Here is a 17,653-nt window from a genome sequence, read left to right on the forward strand (position 1 = left end):
GCTGCTCACGTGGAGCAGGTCTGGATGTAGGGCATGCCGGCTCAGTAGCCATGAGTCTTCCTAGCTATATCCAGTGGATAACACAGAAATTAAAGGTGTTAACACAGTTCCCAGTTTGCATGTCTCTGGGGGATAGCAGTCCATTGAAGGCAGCTGTGCACACATCTGAAAGAGTTTCAAGGACGTATCAAAGATTCACAGATGCGCTGATTTATATAGTTTATATACATTAAAGTCTTTGAGAGAAGCAAGTTAAACAAGGTTTATGTAACTGCTATTTCTGTAATTGAGACTCTGCTTGAACAGGCTTGAAGATGAGCATACACAAAGTAGATAATAACAAATATAATTAATGAACTTTAATGAACTGCAGTAAAATTAATGGACTTAATGATAATTACATATTACTTTTAGAGATGCATCCCTTGTAATCAGATTAACAGTCGATGTGGTCAGTTAACTAACAACCGTAATCTGTAATTTATCACCATCAACAGTATTTTCTGGGATCATTTTTAAGCATTTTCTGGCCTTTGTTACAGTTTAAAGTGGACTTGAAAGCTGAGAGAGAGCAGGGGGAAGACACAGGGCTGGAGCAGATGGCAGCATGGAAACGGTATCATCACTTTAACTTAGCTTTGAGTGCACTACAAAGCAGGTAAGGTTATATTTACTTACCGATGTTTTGAGTGTCTAGCATTGTTGTGTCTGCATTATCGTTGCTGTTTATCTGCTGACATTTGAGATCTGTTTTATTAGTTCCAGTTGCCATAAATGGCAAAGCAAGCTTTGTAGCTCAAGCAGTTTTAACTAGCTATGGTCTGTTTAAAAACTTCTCAGGAAAAGAAGCCTGTAAATTTAACTGCAAAACAGCTTTTCAACCCAGGAGAGTGGAGCAGCAATGACCAGTGGACCCAATCCGAGCCTCCCTGTTACCCAACTAATAGGAAAAAAAAAGAAAAAGAAAAAAAGAGCAACACTATTTCTCATTTCTTATGGTGTGTACAGTCTACACCTCATCTCCATCACACCCTCTTCTTATTATCTTGAGCTCAAGAAATACACAAGACCTCTGAAGCAGGCAGAACCTTCTGCTGAATAAAATTACCTCTGATGGCTTAGAGTGCATACACGCGCACACACACACACACACACACACGCACACACACACGCGCGCACACACACACACACACACACACACACACACGCACAGCCTCGCTGCTTGCAAAAAATATATTTCATACATAATTTAATGCCGTTTTGTGGAAAAAGAGCAACAGTGTGAGGGACAGACGAAAGAAGAGAACAGTAGATGTTTCCAGTCAGATTAGCATAACTGAGTTTTCAGCACTGCAATTATAGGTGCAGCATTTGGCTGATCAAAGAGACGTGCTCCTCTTGTATGTGCAGATACTGTATATCTATTGAATCTATATGCAAAACGGCTAACGCGGACTGGAGACACCAGCTCTCAACTCCAGCATTTTCCATTGGACTCACTTCAAACTACAGGATGTTACATTTGTTCTTGATGCCTGGATTGTGTTTGAGTTTATGGATGGACGCACAGATGTAGGCATCTGTGCATCTACTTTGCAGTTTTGTCAGTTTGCTGTCCCCCCTGTTCATGTTATCTTTGTCTCATCTGGGAAGTTGTATGAGTTTAAAATTATGATGCATTAGTATTAAATTGCTGTGGAGGTGGAAAGATCCCAAGCATTTTGTCCTGGACTTTGTCAGCAGCACTAGAATCAATGAATAGAAAATTAATAGGTGAAAGAGGATTAAACCAGTAAAGGAGAAAAATAGTAATTGGAGGAAAAGTAAAACAGCAAGACTGATGAAAAGAAAAAGAACAACAGATAGATAATAAAGCAAAGGAGAGGAAAGCAGAAAGAGCAATTTTTAAAAAGAGATTTGGAAAGGAAGATGATGAGGGGCTATATTCAAAAACTTTGAAGTGAACGGTGCATTTGTTGGACTATTTCCAGCTAAAACCCCAAGAAAAAAAAACAACTTAAGAATCTTCTTGCCTTTGGAGTTACAAAAGTGGTGTTTAAAAAGCTCCTTTTATGCAACTTTTCTCCTTCTTTTGATGTAAACTGAGGTGTAACTTCCCATTTTCAGCATTTTGGTTGGAAAGGTCCCAGACTAGCTTTCGCAATTATATGTCACAGCCCATGCAAATTTACTGAAGTTATTGCTTTACTGAAAAAAAGTCAGCTCATGATGATAATACCCGTTTCTGCTTTGTTAGCAGATAAAACTTTATCATAGGTAAATGCTGCTGTGATACAAAGAGCATATCTTTCATCTACACCACAGGTATGACGCCTCATAATCAACAAACTGAAAGCTCCCATCAGACAGCAGCAAGCTTCTCAGCAGGACTACTTTAGAGTGTCTGACAAGAAATAACATAAAATACTTTTGAGCTAAATGGCACAAGGCTTTTATCTTTTATTGTATGTGAGCAAAAAATGAGCTATGGCGCCTAACCTAAGGCTAAAAGCTTCCCAGCTTCACTCTTGTCACACTTTGCCATGAAAATGATGTGTTAAAAACTTTATTGCAAAAAGAGGCATAGTATGGCACAGTCGTAGTGTGCAGCACGTTGCATCATCTGATACCTTACAGATTGCACAACAGACTGCAAGAGAACAAATATGATTGTCAGAATGTCCCAATGCAATGCATGCGATGAATTTGTTATTTCTCTATAGCCCCTGCTCTCATACCCTGACCCATCATGACACATCTTTATTACATCCTATTAGATTAATTTGTGGAACTGCATTGAAAACAACAACACTTATTTTATCTGGCCTAAGTAATATCTCCAAAAGGCACAGTAACTTTTTTTGAATTGAAAGATCAATAGGGTGTTATGTCCCTGAACATTTCTTGGTCAGGACCCGTAACTAGGCAACCAGTGAAGAATCCACAAAGTTAGTGCTTTCAGCAATGACAAAGGTGCGCCATTAGTTTTGCAGGTATTTGGTTGCCTGGGTCCACACGTTTTAATCCGTCTACTCTGATGTATCTGGCATTGTTAAATGTAACAGCAGTCTCTCCATTACAAAAAAAAAAGAAAAGAAAAAACAGTCCAATGAAAGCCGCAGACAAAAAGTGGCGGACCAATTTACCAAACCACTGACACCGCCATCTCCAGAGGCAAATACCTTACATTTAGTTCTAAGATGTCTTTCCCAGAGTGTTTGTTTCTTCTACTTTTCGCTGACAGCCTTGTTGCAAGCACAAGGATCCCATAACACACAAGCAGCCAGCACAGACACTTCTTTGGAGGAGAGTTCCTCATCAGCCTCTGACTGATGCTCTTTTCACAACACAATGCTGGTCCAGGATACACAGGTAATGAAAAGCACAGACGTTCACGCGCACACAGAAATCACCGCTTGTGCTCGCTGCCGGTGTGCAAACCATGCGTTCTCTCATTCTCTTTTAATAGCCTCTATTGTTGGGATTGTGTGGGAGCGAGTCAGTGATTTGCCACGGCCGGTATAATTCTCTCATTATGAGTTCAGAAGGGGAAAGTAAAGGGACGGAATGATGGAAGAATAAAGGCCCAGAGGCGCACAAAGAGCAGAACCCAACTTATAATGGAGCAAATCCATCAGTCTCTCTCTTCATCTCTGTCTGTCTGTCCAATGGCCGTACCACACTTCAGATGGAAGTCATTTTAGAAATCTTGGAGGGGGGAAAAAGGGGCTCTGAGGACATGCAAAGACGAAAATGGAGTACAAGTAGGCTTACCCCTGTCATAATGGTATGCAATCTGGCAGGGGGAGTGAGACAGATATGCAGGCTGAAAAGGAGGACAGTGAGAATGAAGCAAGGAGGCAGACGCGCTATGAGATGCGATGGTTAGATCAGCGCTTCCACCTCTCTGGATGGGTTTAGCAGCAGTATAGAGCTCCTAGCGAGCTTATTTTCACCACAAGGTTGCCGTGACCTAACTCGGGCTCAGGCTTCTGAAATCCCATTCACTCTCCAAGCCTTACAAAAGCCAGCTTTGGCTATGGCTCATTGCTCGCATCATTGGTTCAATTTTGCAAGCATATGAGTGTGTGCGCGAGTGCAACAATGAAGGAAAAAAAGACCCAAAAAAATCTTTGCACTCGCTTGAGGGTAATTTAAAGAGACCCCTGCCATTTCCTCATGATACCCTCAGGTCTTTAAGACTGTTGGCTCAGTGTTCAATCACCACAACAGCCTCACCTTAACAACAATGACTCCAGTAACCTTGGCCATCCATTAACCTGTCTAAGAACAAAAGCCGTTTCCACAGGGAGCCATTAGACGAATATAGCTCTGTGAATGGAAGTATCCAATACACCAGATGGGTTGTGCTTTATACCAGCTCCAGGGCTGGACAGTAGTCTCTCAGAGACCATTTTTCAGATGGAGAAATTAGGCTAAATTAGCACAACACATGGAAAATGCTCAGCTTCAATACTGGAGTCCATCCATAAATCCGCAACTGCAGGTGGATGCTAATAATTGCCTGCAGCGCTGTACATGCCTGTGTGCGGTTCACCTACTTTTAACCAACCATTACATCGCATTCAGTTGAAAGCGTGGGATTCCCACAGGCATAAAAAAAATATCTTTAGACTCTCGTAAAGACTACGACTTTTTTTATTGTTTGTTGAACAATATATCCAGAAACGAGAGGCTCAAACTGGGTGTAGTGCTTAACAGTCTGTAATTATTTCTTGCAAAAAATAACAACAACCTGTCTTTATGGGAGCACAATTACAAAGCAGTCACCCGAATATAAAAGTTACCAACTGCATTGAACGACTCACTTCACCCAACACTGCACAGCAGTTTGAATGTGGGCCACTTTCCACTGAGCATTTTACTAGCAGCAAATGATAATTCTAAATTATTGCCATCATGTGTTTGGTGGTACATTTATTACTGTGCATGCATAATGCAGAATAAAGGCACTGCCCCGTGCGGCGTGAAGCTGCGAGCGGGTAGGAGAGAAATTAAAACAATGCGTCTCATTTGCCTTTGTCGCGCATCAGTCCTGCTGAGAGGACGGAGACAGTCTGGCTCAAAAAGATGTCACACAGCTAAAAGTTTGAGTCCTGAATTGGGAATTTACATCTATTATGTATAAGTTGAGCCAAGCTGAGATGGTAGCCAGTCACTCCTGCCTATCCGTTACAGCTAAGGATGTGTCACCTGTCTCTTCCTGTCCCATATGGTTTTCACTGACTAACATTACAGCTGTACCTCCTGGCTACAGAGCAGATAATACCAGTGTGTACACACATGCACTTTTCTGTCTGACAGGTGTATTTGTGCAGCGTGAAGAAGGTGTCCACTGTAGCAGCACTTGTGTGTGTGTGTGTGCGCATCAGTTTTTGTCTCATCTCCAATAGTGCAGGTTTGTGTAAACACCTGAGCAGGCAGGTGTGTGTGTGTGTGTGAGTTTGTCTGTCTGATGAAGCTCAACCATGGGACTTAATGTCTGAGTATGTGTGTGTTTCTGTCTCACATGGGGGAAGCAGGGGACAGCCACGGCGAGAGAGCTGAGGTGTAACACCTTGTTAATGTGACAGACACAGTAAAACAGCCACAGAGGGAATGAGGTGCCGTTGTCTACTTTGCTCGATAACTTGACAGATACAAGAAGCAGCAGCAGTTCGGTTTGTTAAGCTGCTCTCGAGTCCAGTTCCCAACACACCTTACTTAGATAAGTACCTGGCACAGAGCTCTGGAAACACTATTTTAGTTAAGTGGAGTTGCTTTATTATTATCGGTGTAAACGCTTAAAGTTCTGACCAAACTTGATTGCAAACTCAGAAATGGCAGGCTCGAGTGGGAAGCGCAGTGAGCATTCTGGGACTTATTTAGGTCTGCAACAGTTCTGGCAGGGCACCAATCGATGACGAGGGACACACAGCCATCTTGGAGCACAGACTGCCCCCCAAAAAAAGCGACAGCTAGCCTTTTATTTCTTGGCGTTTCTAGACAAACCTTTTCTAAGCTTAAAGAGCAACTCACAGGTTGAATTTGTCACAGGATTTATACTCGTATGTATGATTGCAGAAGCTCAGTAACTTTATGTTCCTGAAGATGGAGTTCAGATGTGATGATGATGAAGCCAGGACCATGTTAGATTGATATACGGTACAGACGCCCACCATGTACCAACATTAGAAATGATCCCAGATTCATCGGATAATTAGTTTCAACAAAAATGTGAACTATGCGATTTTTTTCCTGATGTATGCCAGCTTCTACCTTAGTCATCTCCCCCTCTTTCTGATGAGGCACAGTATTGATTTATGTGGTCAACGAATCCCAGCTGAAGCATTCGTTTCTGTTATGGACTGTTAGAGTTGTTACAGTTTTGTATTTTCTGACTAGTTTTTATTTTTATTTCCTTTTTACTTTTTGTTTACACGGTGGATTTACTCGTTTCTGTTCAGTTTTTATTAATTTCAGTGTATTTTTTTCTAGTACTCTTGTATGGCAGGCACAAACCAATGAAAACAGATTTTTAGGTATTAAAAAAACTTTCAAACAAAACAATTTGAATAAAAACAGATGATGAGCTATTAATGCTCACGTGAGCGAATGTGTAATTATTTCAGAGCTTTCTCATTTTGTTCCTTCGCTCTGTGCCTCCATGAACTTTTAACTTCTTGTTCTGTCCATTACTTCCTTCCACCGTTTCTATTCCAATTAAAACGTTATTTTTGTCTTATAACTACAGCAGTCTGTACATCAGACATCAAAGTCAATGTTTAAATCGGTATATTTTGATGAAATGACTCGTTTTGCCTGGTAAACACAACGCGTGGCTCAGACAGAGATATTAATGTGGCTGTGTGTACCTGATAGACGTGGTAGGCGTTGGCAGCTCTGCCTTGCAGGAACACAGAGGGGATCCATACGTTGATGAGAGCGCGATGAGCCCTGAGTGACACAAACAACAAACAGTTCTCACCGCCGTCTTCATTATCATCATCATTATCCCGAGCAGCGGCAACATTAACAGTATGTCAGCACTGTGTTTGGACAGCTACCATTGTTTGCAGTTCACTCTGGTAAAACACCTGAAAATCTAATTTAGTTGTAAACTCAGAGGAAACAGTGCAAAGGGAGAAAAAGGGGTGAGAGACATCAAACTATGAGAGGATAGAAAGGGGTGAGAGAAAGATGCGTTGGACGGGGGATATAGAGAAATGTTCTTACGTCTCAAAATCTGACAGGCTAGGGTCATCTGACGTCTGGCTTAAATCACCTGGAACCTGGAAAAAAAATGAATGAGAGGAAGAACGCTAAAGAGCAGGGAACAAACAAAAGGAGGACTTTCATTTCAAATACAGGACAAACTCCTGCACAAATATGTTATCAGATACGCACAAAAAAACACTGAATCCATCTACCAGTGATCCCTACACCAGTGTGTTCCCTGTGTATGTATTCATCAAGCATGCATGCCTCCAGGTTGGTGAAGTAACCACATTAAACGTGCTACATGTTGGCCTTGTGGATGAGAAAGAGTATGTGTGTACATGGCCGTGGGAAAGAAAGGAGACAGCAACTGCCCCTGCCCAACAATATGTATCAACATGCGAAACGAATAACCAAGATATACACAGCATACCCATGCATCCATACACGCAGGATGTTCCTGCAATTCATACATACAGTGTGTAATTACTATGTAATCAATCTTAAACTTCTAATACTATTCAATTTACTGCTATTGTGCAATGTCCAAACACTCAGACAAATTACATTTTGATGCTTTGGCAATTTTGTCTCTTGACACTTTCATGCCAATAAAAGCCTCGAGAAATGAAGTCAATCGAATTGAGAAAGAGAGTGAGTGTACTTGTGTTACTCATGTTGTGTGTGTGTGTGTGTGTGTGTGTGTGTGTGTGTGGGGGGGGGGGGGGGGTGTCTAAATCTGTTTAGAAAATCATGTTGCCGGGATAAAGCAAGAGCCCGTAACAAAAATCATCAAATTTCACGGTGCGACAGCTTGGTTTTGATAAGGTTATGGTTGGGTGAGTAGTGCTTATATCTAAGGTTAGGGTAAGTCTCCAGGGAATCAATGCAAGTTAATGTAATGTCGCCTGAAGTGTTGGGAATATGATAGCTTGTGTGTCTTCCCCCAACCTGTCTCTCCCAGAGCTGGCATGTCAGCTATTCAGATTTCCCAGAGAGCCTATCTAAACCTAAGCAAAAACACTGTCACCACAGCCAGTGCAATTGGGCCGCCAGCCTCCAGGCTTTCATCAAACACACACACACACACACGCACGCACGCACGCACGCACGCACAGAGAGAGGGTAATAGATGAGCAAGACCAAGAAAGGGATCAGTGAGGCAGCGACCCTGGTTTGGCTGTCTGCAGCAGCTCTGAGTTGTAGCAAGCACGGAGCACTTAGGAAACAGAGATGGACATGCACAAAACACACACACGCCCACAGGAGTCCAGTACAGCAGGGCTGAAGCTCAGGGATAAGAGCTCCTATCTGCTACCTGGGGCTCCCTTCACTGAAGCTATACCAACTCAAACTGTGGGCAGGCTGTGTGTGTGCACGTCTAGACAGCTTTAGGCTCTCCAGAGCATGACCAGACGTTGGTAATCTGTGCGTTTTTCTTGTTAGTGTAGAAAGTAGTGAGAAAAAGTAGCTCTGTCTGTGTACTGTCTAACAAGAACAATGGATACTTAGTATTAACATCGATAGCCATCAAGATCAGGAGAAAGTCTCCCGGAGAAAATCAAATCTCACCAACAGAAAATAAGAAAGAAGATAACTATTATTGACGCCGCCGACTGTTGGGGAAAATGAACCGAGGGATGGACAAACAAACAGGACCAAGTAGAAATGAAAATCAAACAGAATCAGTGGGCAAGTCAAAGAAGAGAAAAGGAGAAAACCCGCAGAGAAATCAGACGAGACAGGATGCGTCTGTTGCTGTGTGCCACTCACCGGTCCTCTCAGGTCAATGAGCTCCTGTCTCATCTGGATTATGAGGTGGTCTTTGGCCATGAGCAAACGGTACAGGCGCTCATTAAACTCTATCAATTCACCATGCATCTCAGCCACCTAAAAAACACACACACACACACACACACACACACACACACACACACACACACACACACACACACACACACACACACACACACACGAAGAAAACTTGAATTAATCAAACCGTGGACCACTCTTCTGCAGGACACAATTATGTACAGTGTAAAATCATTTAAACATCATTGTAGGAGTCAGAAAACAAAAAATTAATTGTCAGTTTATATGAAAATCACACAAAAGGCAAACACACTCCAGTTAAGACATAATGGATAAGGACAGCAGGACAATTTCCAACAGAGATAGGAATGATGGAGGGAGAGGAGGTGAAATTAGTTCCCATCCTATGTGTTCTCCTTCCTCCCTGCTATTCAAATGTCATGAGCTCTAACTAACCTTGACACAATGTTATTCCGTCTGTGTGCGTGCGTGTGTTCATGCAAATACAGCCAAGCTATCCAGTGTGTCTGTGTGTGTGTTCCCCAGCCTGTCTGCCTAACCAGGCTGGACGCTGTGGACAGGTCTCTGTCAGGAGACTGACAGCTGTGACACACACTGTGCTGTATGGAGGACACCTGCTGTCACAGCCACTTGGAAAGAGCGCCGTTGCCGGCTGACAGGTGAGCTGAGCATCAGTGTTGCTCCAGTGCTGACCTTCATACATTAACTTTATCCCATCCATCGCATTTAGAAGCCACACACTGCCATAAAGAAGAGGGGAGATTTCTCGAGTAATAAAGACAAGAGTGTTGACGACGATATTAAATCTGTGGTTCCCTGAATATTTTACAAAATAGCTTTATGCCAAAGTCGGTTTGTGTTCTCGTACCAGGCAAGGTATATGAAAACTGCAATATTACCAAAGGAAAACAGTGAAAAGAGCAACAGGAAAGGCTCATTTCAAACAAAGGTGACAGTGAAAGTAGCCAGAAAATGGTTTTAACCAAGAAAAATGAAATATTGCAGCTTTATTTATAGAGTATGTGTGGCACTGAAAAACATTTACACAGTAGTTCTGATGCTGGTTGGCTGCGGTCTTTGCTGGCTGTGAGGACAACAACTCTGTTTCTCATTTAAGTTTTTCTTCAACTAGGTGAAATCGACTGAGGTTTAGGGGTGGGTTTTAATAATCGATTCATCGATTAAAAACGATTCTGGCTTGGAGAACGTGATATCGATTCATTAAAATCCTGAATAGATTTTTTTATATAAATTTATTTTGCCCAAAATTTCAGAATCTCAGGTGAAACGTCACAAAATTTTGACAACCACCAAACATTTAAAACAGTAAATGAGAGCAGGAACACGGCTTCTGCACAAAGACGTAAACACAAAGCGCGCATCAGACTTCGTGAGATGTCGCCTTTCTCACCCGACAGCACGGACACGCTCGGGGCTGAAAGCCGACAGCTCGCTGATTCCGATGTTTCGGCGGGTCCGCGCTTTGTGTTTACGCCCTTTTTGCGCTGATTCTAAAGCTGTTAGTTTTATCTCTCTCCAAACAATATTGACCGAACCAGCAGCAAAAGAAGATCCAAACTAAGCTTCACATAAACATCGTCATGAATTCACTCTGACTTTTGCTGTTTTGCTGCCACCACAATAAAATCACACTTCATGCACAGCTCTCTCTCTCTCTCTCTCTCTCTCTCTCTCTCTCTCAGTGTACTTCAAGAACAGTTTCCCGTCTATCCCCAAAATCTGTTTTTGCATTATTCGCTTGCTTGTTACGCACAAGACTACCGCTGTTTACAGCGCTGTCGGACGATGTTTTTTTTAACTTTTACTTACTTCCGAAAAGAAAACCTAATTTCTGCCGTTCAATAGGCTTTTGAGCAAATTTAAACTTTTTAAAATTAAACAAAATGCAAAATGCTGTGTCTCTAATAAAACCGCTGTAACTTCAGAGGTAATGTTCATAAGCTGATTAATGGTTTTCTTTCGTTTTTGATGTACTGCAGAATATTTTTATAAAATCCCAGGCCAGGAAAATCACCTTCATGTTTTTCTGTGTTTTATCTTCAGCTACTTTGACACAAAGGCATCTGCTGTGATGCTCACACCTTTGATAAAGTCTGGAACGTGTCAGCTTCCTTTTTATAGATACAAAAATATGTAAATGTACTGATCTGAGTTATAATATTTCTGACTGTCTGAGGCAAAATTTCCCAGATTCAAATCGAATCGTGGATCGAATCGATTCAGGACCTTGTGAATCGGAATCGAATCAATTCTAGAAATCAGTGACGATACCCAGCCCTACTGAGGTTGCAGCCCACTTTTACAAGCGTCTGCCATTTAAACTTGAGTTTGTCACTTTATCGGTTTGTAACAATGATTGAAATTAAAGGGGCAGTATTATGATTTCTCTTCCTCAATACAATACAGTAGATGTACTGTTACGGCACATCTTTCATGCTCTATAAGGTCATGAGAGTGGATATCACCAATTTGGTCTGAGAAACTGAGCATGAGCTCACAAGCCCAACCTACTTGCTGTTTAAACCTTGCATTTGTAAGAGAGAACCAATTAGGAGACAGCTGGCTTACAATCAGTGAAAAAAAAAAGCTTGTTTTACCAGTGACTACCACTGCCAGAGACAACAGTGCTGTCTGTCAGGGAACAACTGACGCGTTCTATAGGTAATTTGTCAACATTTATTGAATGTTTCAAAATTGTATCAAATTTACTTTTCAGTTGCCATGACAACCACAAGACAACAGCAAAGACAGCAAAGCTGCAGTGGAGCAGAGACGAGTTTTGCCACAAGAACAAATAACGAATCTCCTTGAAATCTGACTGCATTCAACTGGAAAAAAGAATGAAATACAAATAAATAAATGAAAAAGAAGAAGATCACGCAGAATAAGCTAGTCTTAAGTATTCAATAGTGATAATGGGTTTTTCCTTGATTGCAAAAGACTTTACAGGTTTTGTCTTAATTGTCATTTGCTGTATTCATCTCAGTAAGGCCGCGGAGCACAAATCACACTGAGTCATGATGCCTGCCGTGTATTTGGTATAAACCGTGAGCAGGAAAAGATCATTTTGCCAACGTAGGTGGAGATGTTAAAATGCTCTTTTAGGTGATACTGCTGTTCACTTCTGTCACAGCTTTGTTATTTTCAGGCAAACAAATAAAGTCATTGAGAAAGACAACTACACAAAGTAGACACGATTCATTTTGTGTTATATGCACAATCTCAGCACATTTGTAGACTTCAAATGTAAAAAGGGAAACATGAACAACAAATGCACACGTCCAGGAAAAAATGAAGCCACTCCATGGTTTATTTTGATAAGTTATCGTGTTGACGTCGCCAAAGTTTGTGTTTCAGTTTTGCTATTACTTAGCACTCATTAGCATCATGTGGTGTGTGTGTGCCAGTGTAGTCTATAGATGTAGCTTGCTAGCGTTAGCTCATAAATTTGTATTCTCACTTCTCATCCAAACATGGCCACTCGTGCCAGAAAAAAGGACTAAACTGGTGAAACTCTGATTTTCTCAAGCTTTGTGCCAGGGCTTGTTTTTGTTTTCAGGTATTCCACGTTGAATAATTTTGGTCTGGCATTACAAATGTATGTATAATTTCAGAGATATTATCAGTACTGCAGATTTCATCCAGGGTGATGCAACAAATAAGTACTGTATGCAACTCTACAGTCACAACGACTGTTATCTACATAGTCGTAAAAGTATATTATATATATCTTTTTTATTTACCTGTGAAAAACAGACTGTTAGGGGGGCTGGGTCGTCGACCCAGTGGTTTTGTGTTTTTGGTCCTTTGATTGGATTAATTATATCTAATGGTTTGTAGGGTTGTTCTGAGTTTAGGTTCTCTGTGTGGTTTATGTTAGAGTTTTAGTCTTTTGGCTTCTGTCTGTATTCCTTAGTTGCTGTATCCCCTTCTCAAGTCTGCATCTCTGTGTTATATTTCCTGTTTTACTTTGAAGTCCGTATCTCGGGTTAATGTATCAGGTTTTGCTTCCCTTGCCTCGTTAGCCCTGATTTGCCCCAGCTGTGTTTCCCGTCTGTCTCTCATTCACTGATTGCTCCCTCTGTTTTTAAGCCCTGTGTTTTCCTCTGTCCGTGTCGCGATCTACCCTCATTCTGTACTGTGTGTTCTGTTTGCCAGCCTGGTTAGTTTTTTGTATTTTTTCAGTTTAGTTTTTGGTCTGGTTCACCATTAAAGCTGTTTTCAAGTGCACCTTTTTCGTATCCAAGAGTCTGCACTTTGGGTCCACCATTCCAGTCCTGCCTGCATACAGCCACACATGACACAGACTCATTTTTCTTCAGAATTCTGTTTGAGCTCGGTTGATACTCTGCCTTGACGCTTTTTGTTTAAGCAGGTATACCAGTGCTCTCAGTCAATATAAAAATGTCTCTAAATACCCGAGGCAGTATAAATCACTGGATCAGACAGTGCTGCAAAGCAATAAAAACAGCTGATGCTAATCTTTAAACATAAAACATAACTGACAGTGGCTCAAAAATTAATCCCCCAACCCTTAAAGTTTCCATCTCTCTCCCGAGCCCAGACATTTGTAATGAGACGAGATGAAGATGCGACATGATTTGTACGAATGAGAAACACAAACGCACACTTTGAACTTCAATTTGATTTGGTAAGCCCAGGTCAGACAGGGAAGAGTAAGGGACCCCGCACATGTATGCTTAACACCTTTGACTGCCATGCAAGCCATTCATCACCTCTATTTATTTAGCTGCCATGACTCTTAAATAGGACATTATAAAGGAGGGAATTAATTTTAAGCGTGAGGAAACCCAATTAATTCTCAGTGAGAGTGTGCTAATAAGTTTTTCTCTGGCTGTAGATGTGTGCGTGTGTACAGTAGTGTATGTAGTATAGAGTATCCAAGTGTGCATGTGAAAATGTGAATTGCAATTTTACACGCCAAACACGGGTCTGCATTAAGCAGTAGCTACGTGCTAGCATTGCCAATTTGTTTCACCAGGCAAGGTCATCTCCTCTGTGTTATTAACGCTTCATTAAAATGCACAACTAAGTTTCAGCGTTCATTCACTCATATCTGGACCTCACATGCAATGGGCATTACTCAGTGGGCATTATCACATTCTTTAGCTGACCTTTCTCTAGACAAGGCCACCCAAAGCCTCACTTCAGTGTTGCATCAGCCAATAAATATCTACTGGGTAGCAGCTAATTAGTGGCTTTTGAAATTTCATCAGAAAAAAGACAAAAAAATCTGTACTTCATTATGGAGATTCCAGAAGTTAGCTTTAGAGTTCAATTTGATGCCGTAAATGGTTTAAAAGGAAAGTATATACATACGGTGTGGTAACATGCCAAACAGTAATAAGCAAACTAGGGATATGATGCAATTTAACCCTTGCAGAGAGTGTACTGCTAGACAATACACAAAGAACAGCAATAAAACCACTGTTGCATATGTCGCCCCTACTCTTCCTTGGCTGACCCGGGCTTAAAAAAAATCAGGTTAAAACAATGTCCTTCTGGCAAACCTCAGACATGGATTCATGTGGATGTTAGACAACCAACTAAACACTGCTGCAGACACAAGAGGACAGGACAATGTGCCTCACCACAGTACAACAACATGACATGACAAAGAGCCCTCCGGCATTTCCAGTGTTACCCAGTGTGAGTGAGAATCCATAGAATCCAACCCAAAATACCCCAGGACAGCATCAGAGGTCTCTTGCGTCAAAGCTATTGTGGGTGGCACCTCCAGAGTTAGGAAGGTGGCAGGGATCTGTGTGTATGACATGTATGTCCTCTTTCTCCACCTTTATTTTCCTCCTAGTACCTTCTTAGCCTCAAGGCTGATGGACTAGCTGACAATTTCCATCAAGCAGCTTCAAACTCTAAAACCTTCAGTGTGGAACCATAAAACACAAGGAAAAGCCCTGACAACTCAAAAAGTCAGAAAAATGGAAGCCTGACAGGCAGCTGTTGTAGAGCTTTGTACAACTTAAAGTCATGGCTCAGGTAGGGATATCCAGAGGATATCCTATAATCAAAACTGAGAACCAAAAGTGACCAGAATGAGCTGCAATGGCCTGCCTGAGGAGGTAGGACATGTGATAACTGCACTCCCTTGCTCCGAACTAGGATGACTTAAAGGTGCTTAGGTTTGATGAATAGGCCACAATTCTGAATATTGTGCATGATAACAATATCAGACATATACTTGCTGACAGTTTCAAGCTATTGCACTGTTGGTTATGGCAATACCTTGGGAGCCGAGGACACACACAAAGCATTTTAATGACAAGCTGTGAACGTGAAACATTACTTTACAAGGTGCTTTTAATAAGCCATGAAGCCGAAGTTTAATTGCTCATTTTGCAGAATTTCATTTGCAAGCAATTAGATTTACTAATGTAGGAATAAACACATTCATGGCTCGTTGCATTTCCTGGAAGCTGTGCTAATCAGATTAAAAATGATCTAGCAAAAACTCTGAAGGACAATATGCCTTCTCTAATTATAATCTTGCAGTATAACAGTATACAGTACCATACTTTTACGCATTTGTAAAAATAAGTGGAAATTAAACTGCAACTCACGCTGTGATTTTTCTGGGCTGAACGAGTCTATTATTTTAATTTTCTACAAAACTGATATAATTTGTACCGTTAGCAGCACTTAAGTGGGATTAACAGCTGGAACCTTTAAATAAAACAAACGAAAAATCTGATTCAACTGATTCTCTTCCTCTACCATTAATAATGACAAATATACTAAAGCTCCGTGATTAAAACAAATACCTTTGTTGGTTATTGTGTATGTAAGAAAGACAAATTGCTTTCTTTTATTCCAACTCTGCGACTCTGCGAAGTTGAAGTGTACGGCTTAAAAGCAAATACAAGGCAACATTTATTTTTAATCGCACTGCGTGAGCCTTCACCAACCTAACTAATCACATCAAATATTTGAATAAATTAATCAGTCATGTTTTATGTAAGGATGTCATAAAAATAGCCAACAGCTTCAAAAAACGAAAACAATCTCATCTTAGCTTCAAATGCCTCATCCGATGCAGATATATCCAAAATACCGTAATGACTGACTGTGACTGAAAACTGGACTACAGAAGAGCAGAAGTCTCTCTATCAGGCATGCAGGGCTGGTTTAGTAAGATGCACTGCCTCACTTCAGCAAAACTGCCACCCAAGTGATGTCGACCCCATACAGTAAAGACTCCCCGCTCGAGTGCTCAAAGGCCCGCTCGCACAAGGACAAAAATCTCATGGAGGAGGATAACGCCTTATTCTTCTCTGCTTCTCTCCACTCCCATCTCTACAGAATCTCTCCGTGCGCCTCTCCCTCTCCTCTCCTCCCGTTTATGATCTGATCTGTGCCAAGCTGAGCTGGCCTGAATAAAAAATGCCATCGTGAGCTGAAACCCCCAAAAGAAGAAAACAGACGGGGGGAGCAGTGGTACAGCTGACCCAAAACCTCATAACCTTAATTACACATACTATAAATGGGGTGGAGCAAAATTAGATGGAGAGGAGGAAAAGCTCATCAGGACAAGAGGAAACAAAAGGGAAAGCTGATATCAGGGTTTGGAGGTCACAGGCTGTGGTACGGTGGCAATATTTATGCGTAACACTGAGTAAAACAGGCATAGTGGGTGTAGGGTAATGTGTGGCTACATACTGACTAACAACTCACTACCACATGAGTGTGCGTTGTCCCTCAGTTTGAGTCATATCAAGCCCTCTATTAAGCTATGAGGTACCAGCTGTTCAGTTTTTACAGCAAGTACATTTTGTTTAACGTCGCCAAAATCGTCATCCGAATTAACATTATAGTGATTACAGGGATGTCAATGGGCAAAAAGTCAAACTCTAGCCTTCACCAGTGGGTGATGTTGAGGTTTTATTTGCATACCATTTATGGATTCAATAAGTAAAATTGTTTTAGGAGTTGCGGTCTGATACTGACCTAGAAACCATCATCAGAGGACTGTCTATGGACGCCAGCAGGGTGTGCTGTGATGGAGTACACCCAGACTTCTCCTTTCTTTTTAATACTTGATTTTAAGTGGGTTTCTGCTGAAGTGGAGGCCTGTTAATTGGAGTGACAACTTGACATGAATACTCTGATCACAGAAGACAGAGAAGCAGGTGCAGCAGCACAAACTGAACCTGTTGTCTATGAACACAACACCCTTTTTTCATGTTACACTTATCCACTTTTTGAAGTTCGCACATTAGTATGTGCTCAGTTCGAAGCCAAGCCCGAGTGTTTCCTCTTAAATAACAGAAAGCACTTTCATAAACGATAATGTTCATACTATTTTGCTTTTCCGGGAGATTGGAAGGTAGTGAGCAGCTGGAGACACAAAGAAAGGGGATGAGCATGAGTCAAAGTGGCACCGGTGTCCCTGTTATTTAGCAACTACACTGCATCAATACAAGCAAACAAACAATGCAAAAATCATACGTGGTTAAAGATATTATGAATCAGTAACAGACATTGTTTTTGTTCATTTGTGTCCTTCCCAGTGCGTCTGAATCATTTTAAAAATAGGACTTTGACT

General features: G+C 41.4%; 1 protein-coding gene across 2 annotated transcripts in view; it reads right to left on the reverse strand.

Annotated features, from left to right (window-relative positions):
- Window positions 1-17,653, reverse strand: part of snx29 (sorting nexin 29) — a 141,341-nt gene that overhangs the window by 36,391 nt on the left and 87,297 nt on the right. The window contains exons 16-19 of one of the 2 annotated variants that reach the window (XM_026179079.1): window positions 8,992-9,108; window positions 7,652-7,678; window positions 7,237-7,292; window positions 6,876-6,957 (exon numbers count right to left, since the gene is read on the reverse strand). In XM_026179079.1, the coding sequence (XP_026034864.1) occupies window positions 6,876-6,957; window positions 7,237-7,292; window positions 7,652-7,678; window positions 8,992-9,108 (282 nt within the window). The remainder of the gene's footprint in view (window positions 1-6,875; window positions 6,958-7,236; window positions 7,293-7,651; window positions 7,679-8,991; window positions 9,109-17,653) is intronic. The other variant, XM_026179080.1, reaches the window with a different exon arrangement.

The sequence above is a fragment of the Astatotilapia calliptera genome, chromosome 8 (genome assembly GCF_900246225.1).
Source record: "Astatotilapia calliptera chromosome 8, fAstCal1.2, whole genome shotgun sequence".
NCBI lineage: Eukaryota > Metazoa > Chordata > Actinopteri > Cichliformes > Cichlidae > Astatotilapia > Astatotilapia calliptera.